The sequence below is a fragment of the Lotus japonicus genome, chromosome 6 (genome assembly GCF_012489685.1).
Source record: "Lotus japonicus ecotype B-129 chromosome 6, LjGifu_v1.2".
Classification (NCBI taxonomy): Eukaryota; Viridiplantae; Streptophyta; class Magnoliopsida; order Fabales; family Fabaceae; genus Lotus; species Lotus japonicus.
The window spans coordinates 53,848,866-53,858,354 of record NC_080046.1 but is presented as its reverse complement, the minus strand read 5'-3'; the positions used below and the strand labels follow the sequence as shown (position 1 = coordinate 53,858,354).

The 9,489-nt window shown below is 38.7% G+C and overlaps 1 protein-coding gene across 1 annotated transcript; it reads left to right on the top strand.

Annotated features, from left to right (window-relative positions):
- Positions 1-1,975, top strand: LOC130722996 (peroxidase 59-like). The gene is made up of 4 exons (XM_057573904.1): positions 1-259; positions 563-748; positions 979-1,144; positions 1,392-1,975. Exons 1-4 carry the CDS (start codon positions 38-40, stop codon positions 1,811-1,813), a joined length of 996 nt encoding a protein of 331 aa, XP_057429887.1. The 5' UTR covers positions 1-37; the 3' UTR covers positions 1,814-1,975.
- The last annotated feature ends 7,514 nt before the right edge of the window (positions 1,976-9,489 follow it).

Genomic DNA, 9,489 nt, shown 5'->3' with positions numbered 1-9,489 from the left:
TTGTTTTCCACATGCATAGCAACTTGGTAACAGCAAAATGATAATGAATAGATCATGCAGTTCTAATGCATATTTTTGGCTTATGAGTTTCTTCATTTTGAGTGTGGCTGTAAGGTCCCAATTGTCCCCATATTTTTATGCAAAAACATGCCCTGATCTTTTTGGAATAGTGAGAAGAGAGGTCCAAAACGCTCTGAAAAATGAGATGCGAATGGGTGCTTCTTTGCTTCGGCTTCACTTCCATGATTGCTTTGTAAATGTATGTAAAAAATGGCCTGACTTGCATGTTCTAGTTCCTTTTTTGGTTAAATTGCAAGTTTAAGATTCCATTTTAATTTTTAACTTTAAAACACTTCATATTTGTTGTTCCATAATCAAATTTTATCAATCAATTCATATTTTTACTGCCCCATAGTAGCAAAAAAACACCTTACTAAGACTGAAATGTTTTAGACTTAGCTATTCTGCTAGAAAACATTTGAACAGATATAATATACCAAGTAATTTATGTACTAAGGGTTGATCACTTTTTTTTTCTTTATCCAATATATTTTACTATCAGGGTTGTGATGGTTCAATTCTACTGGATGGAGATGAAGATAGTGAGAAATTTGCTGCTCCTAACTTGAATTCTGCTAGAGGATTTGAAGTTATAGATAGAATCAAAAGTTCAGTGGAGAGTGCATGTAGTGGAGTTGTGTCCTGTGCTGATATATTAGCCATAGCTGCTAGAGACTCTGTTCAACTGGTACGTTCAATGATTAAATATAGTTATCTCACAAAGAAAAAGGAAAGCTGAATACATGTTTAGAAGTCCTTTTACATTTTATTCTAAAGTTAGAATCAATTCTGATTAGAAGTTTCTGTCAATAGCTTCTGGTTGTCATAATTGATTTTGAAGAAATAAACACAAGCTGATCTGAATATGCTATCGGTTTGTGTTTACTTTTTTACCATAATCACATTCACGTTTTGCAGAGTGGAGGTCCCTTTTGGTTTGTTCCGCAAGGACGGAGAGATGGATTAGTCTCAAACGGGACATTGGCAAATATTTCAATTCCCGCTCCAACTGACACATTAGATACCATCATTTCCAAGTTTAATAACGTTGGCCTTGATCACAAAGATGTTGTTACTTTATCAGGTAATATGTTTAAATAACTTATCTTTTCCTCAGAATTAATTACAACACTCATAAGCTACTCAAAAACTTATCTCTAGAATTGATTTTGGTTTTATAATGAATTGTATAAGCATTTTCAAACATTAGTCATGAAAACAATAGTGGTATAAGCCTACAAGGATTAATGTCACCTATTACCTATTCTCATAAATTGAACAATTACTAACATCTATCTATTTATTTATGTACATGTGAAATATTTCTTCAGGTTCACATACCATTGGGCGAGCAAGGTGTGCCTCATTTAGCAAAAGATTGTTCAATTTCTCCGAAACAGGAGCACCAGATGATACTATAGAAACTGACACACTTACTGAATTGCAAAACTTGTGCCCAGAAAGTGGAGATGGGAACATAACTAGTGTGCTAGACCAAGACTCAGCGGATCAATTTGATAACCACTACTTCAAGAACTTGCTCCATGGAAAGGGTCTCCTTGGCTCTGACCAGATTCTGTTTTCGAGTGAGGACGCCACCGCAACTACTAAACCTTTGGTCCAGTTTTATAGCGAAAATGAAAGGTTTTTTCTTATGGAGTTTGCCTATGCCATGGTCAAAATGGGGAACATAAACCCGCTAACTGGTTCTGAGGGAGAGATTCGAAAGAACTGCAGAGTCGTTAATTCTTAATATCTGCTGCAGGTTACAGAAAAAATATAAGAACTAGGAACAAATGAAGTATTCAACTTATAATGTGTATTTCATAGCCAAAACATTATAGTTATTATCAGTGATCTTCACTCTTGTGCTGTATTTTGCATGAATAAATTTGAATAAAACTCTTTTCTTCTATTGATGGGTAGACAAAAGAAGTTAATATGTCAAGGATTTGTGAATTGGAACTGATTAATATTACGAACAATTTGAATGATTTTTATCATGGTGTTGAAAGGGGTGTGTTTAATGTTGAAATGTGTGTGTAATGGTGTTTAAAATAAGTGTTGAAAGTTGAAAGGGGGAGAGAGGAGTTGAAAAAATTTAAACACAGCTGAAACCTGCATCCGGAGCCACGTGGCATGCCCTGGTTGGGCACCGACAGGCGCGTGCCACACACGCGTCAGAGGAGAGAGGGAGGCGCTGCAGTGGGACACGTGACGTTGTTTGATTGGTCCGGGCGATTTTCGTTTATCCTAATCTTTCCAACTCAATTATTTCATTCAAAAAAAATTTTAAAAATATAATTTTTTTACCAAAATTCATGATTTTTTTTCTCTATAAATAGAGACTTGGTTCGTTTGATTTGGACACAGAAAAAAAAACCAAGTTTTCCATCATCTTATTATCTTTCTATTATCCCCTTTCCTTTGAAATGGATCCCAACAATTACCATTTCAACACCCAGAATTCTTCTAACTCATTTAACAACCAAAATCCCAACAATTATCAACATCCAAATCAATTTTCCAACTACCAAAATCTCAACAATTATCAACATCCAAATCAATTTTCCAACTACCAAAATCCCAACAATTATCAAGATCCAAATCAATCTAACTACCAAAATCCCAACAATTTTCAAGATCCAAATCAATTTCTCAACCAACGTCCTCATCCCCATCATGGATCTATGTTCAGATATCCATCTCCAACACCGCCGTCTAATGATGGTGCACCTGAATTTCCCGAATTTTCAACACAAATGACTCTTGGTGGCATGACAGCTGGTAATGAAGCCACTCCAAATGAAGAGGACTCAACTCCTACGAGCAGGAGAAGTCGCTTACCAGCATGGAACACTGATCAAAATAGGGTGTTAATTAGTGGGTGGCTTAAATATGGAACAAACAGTGTTGTCGGGAGAAACAAAAAAGGAGAAACATTTTGGGGTCAAATTGCTGAGTATTGTAATCAGCATTGCTCATTCGATCCTCCGCGGGATGGAAATGCATGCCGAAACCGTTATAATTATATGAGCAAGCAAATAAATAAATGGATTGGCGCTTATGATGGCGCTAAGCGTATGCAACGAAGCGGTTGGTCGGAGAATGATATTTTGACCCAAGCGCAAGAATTATACGCAGATGGGAAGAAGGGTCAATTTAATTTGATGGCAGAATGGCAGGCTCTCCGTGATCAATCATGTTACTGTAGTCAAGCAGGAGGAAATGTTGGCTCAGGAAGTAGTGGATCTAAGAGATCTCGCGAGAGTGATGCATGTGGCTCAAACTCTATAGGATCGATTCCCCGTCCAATGGGTAGGGAGGCAGCTAAAAAAAAGGGTAAAAAGAAGAGCACAACAGCTGCCTTGGAGATGATGGAGAAAGATTGAACTGAATACAAACAAGTCAAGGAGATAGTGGTTGAACAATTGAAGCAGATAGCATCGATGCAACAAAAGGCTAATAAATTGAGGAAAGAGGAGACTGAAGCTAAGAAAATGGAATTATTTCTAAAGTTAAGTGAAGAGGAGCATCTCAATGACCACAAGAAAGAGCTGTTGAAGAGGTTGTCCCAAGAGCTCTTTGGAAATTAATTGTCTGTAATGTTTGCTTTATTAATTTTCAAGTGGTATCAAGTCTGTAGTGTTTGCTTTAATAATTTGTCAGTGTTGTCAAGTCTGTAGTGTTTGCTTTAATAATTTGTCAGTGTTTTGTCAAGTCTGTACTGTTTACTTTAATAATTTGTCAGTGTTGTCAGTGGCTTTAATGTATGGGTTACCGAGTTTGAATATGTATCACTCAATTCGAATCTAGTCCTTATTCGATAATTAACTATAGTTAATATTATTTCGAATCCATCAGTGTCCACCATTCAATTTATCTATATATATGGACTCATAGAACCACCATTCAATGTATCTCTTCCCATCTACTTCAAATTTCACAAAAAATGGATCCACCAGAGTTTGATCTCGAAGCATACCTTGAAAAAAGTGAGAGAGAAGACACTTATATACTCAACCGATTTAGGGATCGTCGAAATCTAATATTGGAGGATAGTGCACCTCGTGGTAGAAAACATCTCAGTAGAGATCATGCAGGGGCAAACCAAAGGCTAATTGACGACTACTTTGCCAATGAGCCTACATACGACGATGGAATATTCCGTCGCCGGTACCGGATGCAAAAACATGTTTTCCTTCGAATCGTTGCAGACCTTTCAAGTAGTGATAACTACTTCACCCAGCGAGTTGATGCAGCGAAGAAAGAAGGTATATCGCCCTTAGAAAAATGCACCACAGCAATGCGAATGTTAGCATATGGTGTGGCAGCAGATGCAGTCGATGAGTACATCAAAATATGAGAGACTACAACATTGTAGTGTTTACTGTAAGATCAAGTTTTGATCTAGTAGTACAACTCTATGTTTTGATGATTACAAGTTAACCTTTTGATATGAACAATTGTGGTACTCTAACGTGTTTTTCTGAGTGTGCTATTTACAGGCTCTGACCTCAACTCAATCTCACACAAATCAGAAGCACTGTGTATAAAGAGTAACCCAAGCAACGCTTTCGCATTCACCATGTTCAGTATGAACAGTGGAAAAGCTTCAGAAGTTCTGAAGCTACACAAACTCTGATGTGGACTCAGTCGCTAGAAGCTCTGAAAATCCAGAAGTTCTGATAACCAAGAAACACTGAAGGTTCAGATGTTCTGATGGTGTAGAAGACTCTGAAGATCCAGAAGCTGAATAGTGGAAACTCTGAAGTCCAGAAGCAAGAAACTCTGAAGGCCATGTTCTTCCCTCTGAGTTCAGAATCAGAAGATACAATGGTCAGAGGATCTGTGCTTTCCCTCTGACTCTGATCAACCGGCTTCACAAGTTCCAATATGAAGTATTCCCCTGATCAGAAGTCTCCTAGGTTAAAAGGTCAAGTCGCTATCCAAGTACAAAAGCAAGTGTACCTTCCTGACGACCTACCTAACGTTCTCAGCCACAGCAGAAGCTGGATTTTCCAGAACTGCCCTCCAACGGTAGCATTTCCCATGCAACGCTCAACCCTAATCCTTGGAGTATATATAGAGGCTGAAGATTGAAAGAAGCGGCTAGAAGAAACATTCACATACGCAAGACATATTCAAAAAATTCTAAGCTTTCTTTCATCTGAAATTCATTGAGTTTACTATTAGCTTTTTAGAAGCAAATCTCTTGTAAACATTTCTTTGATAAACAGTTTGTTTAGTTCCTTTAGGAGATCAAGGTTGATCGGATCCTAGAGAAGACTAAGAGAGTGAATCTTAGTGTGAGCTAAGTCAGTGTAATTGTTAGTCACTTGTAGGTTTCAAGTGCAGTTGTAACTCTTACCTGATTAGTGGATTACCTTCATTCTAAGAAGGAAGAAATCACCTTAACGGGTGGACTGGAGTAGCTTGAGTGATTTATCAAGTGAACCAGGATAAAATCCTTGTGTGCTTCTCTATCTCTTATCTTTAGCACTTAAGTTCTCGAAAGATTTGTCAAAATCTTTAAGGTGGAAGTTTTGTACTGAAAACGTTATTCAAACCCCCCCTTTCTACCGTTTTTCATACCTTCAATTGGTATCAGAGCGCAAGTTCTGATTACCACACCTAACAGTGTTCAGTGATCCGGGCCGGTGTGAAAAACAATGGCTGCCACCACCAGTGAAACTCAAAGAGATGGTTACAATGCAAAGCCTCCTATGTTCGACGGTCAAAGGTTCGAATATTGGAAAGATAGACTGGAAAGTTGTAAGATCAAGTTTTGATCTAGTAGTACAACTCTATGTTTTGATGATTACAAGTTAACCTTTTGATATGAACAATTGTGGTACTCTAACGTGTTTTTCTGAGTGTGCTATTTACAGGCTCTGACCTCAACTCAATCTCACACAAATCAGAAGCACTGTGTATAAAGGGTAACCCAAGCAACGCTTTCGCATTCACCATGTTCAGTATGAACAGTGGAAAAGCTTCAGAAGTTCTGAAGCTATACAAACTCTGATGTGGACTCAGTCGCTAGAAGCTCTGAAGATCCAGAAGTTCTGATAACCAAGAAACACTGAAGGTTCAGATGTTCTGATGGTGTAGAAGACTCTGAAGATCCAGAAGCTGAATAGTGGAAACTCTGAAGTCCAGAAGCAAGAAACTCTGAAGGCCATGTTCTTCCCTCTGAGTTCAGAATCAGAAGATACAATGGTCAGAGGATCTGTGCTTTCCCTCTGACTCTGATCAACCGGCTTCACAAGTTCCAATATGAAGTATTCCCCTGATCAGAAGTCTCCTAGGTTAAAAGGTCAAGTCGCTATCCAAGTACAAAAGCAAGTGTACCTTCCTGACGACCTACCTAACGTTCTCAGCCACAGCAGAAGCTGGATTTTCCAGAACTGCCCTCCAACGGTAGCATTTCCCATGCAACGCTCAACCCTAATCCTTGGAGTATATATAGAGGCTGAAGATTGAAAGAAGCGGCTAGAAGAAACATTCACATACGCAAGACATATTCAAAAAATTCTAAGCTTTCTTTCATCTGAAATTCATTGAGTTTACTATTAGCTTTTTAGAAGCAAATCTCTTGTAAACATTTCTTTGATAAACAGTTTGTTTAGTTCCTTTAGGAGATCAAGGTTGATCGGATCCTAGAGAAGACTAAGAGAGTGAATCTTAGTGTGAGCTAAGTCAGTGTAATTGTTAGTCACTTGTAGGTTTCAAGTGCAGTTGTAACTCTTACCTGATTAGTGGATTGCCTTCATTCTAAGAAGGAAGAAATCACCTTAACGGGTGGACTGGAGTAGCTTGAGTGATTTATCAAGTGAACCAGGATAAAATCCTTGTGTGCTTTTCTATCTCTTATCTTTAGCACTTAAGTTCTCGAAAGATTTGTCTAAATCTTTAAGGTGGAAGTTTTGTTCTGAAAACGTTATTCAAACCCCCCCCTTTCTACCGTTTTTCATACCTTCAATTGGTATCAGAGCGCAAGTTCTGATTACCACACCTAACAGTGTTCAGTGATCCGGGCCGGTGTGAAAAACAATGGCTGCCACCACCAGTGAAACTCAAAGAGATGGTTACAACGCAAAGCCTCCTATGTTCGATGGTCAAAGGTTCGAATATTGGAAAGATAGACTGGAAAGTTTCTTTCTGGGTTTCGATGCAGATCTCTGGGATATTATTGTGGATGGCTATGAGCGTCCAGTTGATGCAGATGGCAAGAAGATCCCAAGGTCAGAGATGACTGCAGATCAAAAGAAGCTGTACTCACAACATCACAAAGCAAGAGCAATTCTTCTAAGTGCTATTTCCTATGAAGAGTACCAGAAGATTACAGATCGTGAGTTTGCAAAAGGCATTTTCGAATCTCTGAAGATGTCTCATGAAGGAAACAAGAAAGTCAAAGAATCAAAGGCATTGTCTTTGATCCAAAAGTATGAATCCTTCATCATGGAGCCAAATGAGTCCATTGAAGAAATGTTCTCCAGATTTCAGTTGCTTGTAGCTGGCATACGACCTCTCAACAAGAGCTACACAACAAAAGATCATGTCATAAGGGTCATCAGGTGTCTTCCTGAAAGTTGGATGCCTTTAGTGACTTCAATAGAGCTCACGAGAGACGTTGAGAATATGAGTTTAGAAGAACTCATCAGCATTTTGAAATGCCATGAGCTGAAACGCTCAGAGATGCAAGATCTGAGGAAAAAGTCCATAGCCTTGAAATCCAAATCTGAAAAGGCTAAGGTTGAGAAGTCAAAGGCTCTTCAAGCTGAAGAAGAAGAATCTGAAGAAGCATCAGAAGATTCTGATGAAGATGAGCTGACTCTGATCTCCAAGAGACTCAACCGCATCTGGAAGCACAGGCAGAGCAAGTTCAAAGGCTCTGGAAAGGCAAAAGGAAAGTATGAGTCCTCAGGCCAGAAGAAGTCTTCAATCAAGGAAGTCACATGTTTTGAGTGCAAAGAATCTGGGCACTACAAAAGTGACTGTCCAAAGTTGAAGAAGGACAAGAAGCCAAAGAAGCACTTCAAGACGAAGAAGAGTCTGATGGTGACATTTGATGAATCAGAGTCAGAGGATGTTGACTCTGATGGTGAAGTCCAAGGACTCATGGCAATTGTCAAAGACAAGGAAGCAGAGTCAAAGGAAGCTGTTGACTCTGACTCAGAATCAGAAGGAGATCCTAACTCAGACGATGAAAATGAGGTATTTACTTCTTTCTCTACCTCTGAACTGAAACATGCTTTGTCTGATATCATGGATAAGTATAACTCTTTATTGTCTAAGCATAAAAAGTTGAAAAAGAACTTATCTGCTGTCTCCAAGACTCCTTCTGAACATGAGAAAATTATTTCTGATTTGAAAAATGAAAATCATGCTTTGGTAAATTCTAACTCTGTGCTTAAGAACCAGATTGCTAAGTTAGAAGAAATTGTTGCCTGTGATGCCTCTGATTGTAGAAATGAATCTAAGTATGAAAAGTCTTTTCAAAGATTCCTAGCTAAAAGCGTGGATAGAAGCTTAATGGCTTCAATGATCTATGGCGTAAGCAGAAATGGAATGCATGGCATTGGCTATTCTAAACCAATTAGAAATGAGCCTTCTGTGTCTAAAGCTAAATCCTTGTATGAATGCTTTGTTCCCTCTGGTACCATATTGCCTGATCCTGTACCTGCTAAAATTGCTAAAAACCCTCTTAAAAAGGGATCTTTCTCTATGACTAAATATCATGCAAATATTCCTTTAAAATATTATGTTGAGACACCCAAGGTGATCAGAACCTCTGGGGTAACTAACAAAAGAGGACCCAGAAAGTGGGTACCTAAGGACAAGATTATCTATGTTGCAGATATCCTTGATAGCTCCACTGAAACACCAATCATGGTATCTAGACAGTGGATGCTCGCGTCACATGACAGGAGAAAAGCGTATGTTCCGAGAGCTGAAACTTAAGCCTGGAGGCGAAGTTGGCTTCGGAGGAAATGAAAAGGGTAAAATTGTTGGTACTGGTACTATTTGTGTAGATAGTAGTCCATGCATTGATAATGTTTTATTGGTAGACGGCTTAACACATAACTTATTGTCTATAAGTCAATTAGCTGACAAGGGTTATGATGTTATATTCAATCAAAAGTCCTGCCGGGCTGTAAGTCAGATCGATGGCTCTGTTATGTTTAACAGCAAGAGGAAGAACAACATTTATAAGATCAGATTATCTGAGTTGGAGGCTCAGAATGTGAAGTGCCTTCTGTCTGTTGATGAAGAGCAGTGGGTATGGCATAGACGGTTAGGGCATGCCAGTATGAGAAAGATTTCTCAGCTGAGCAAGCTAAATCTTGTCAGGGGCTTACCCAATCTGAAGTTCGCTTCAGACGCTCTTTGTGAAGCATGTCAGAAAGGCAAATTCACAAAAGT

Excerpts from the sequence above, each read along its gene's own strand:
- LOC130722996 (XM_057573904.1), top strand. The coding sequence starts at position 38 with ATGATAATGAATAGATCATGCAGTTCTAATGCATATTTTTGGCTTATG. Across the intron at positions 749-978 it reads CTAGAGACTCTGTTCAACTG|AGTGGAGGTCCCTTTTGGTT; the intron begins GTACGTTCAATG and ends CACGTTTTGCAG. Across the intron at positions 1,145-1,391 it reads AGATGTTGTTACTTTATCAG|GTTCACATACCATTGGGCGA; the intron begins GTAATATGTTTA and ends ATATTTCTTCAG.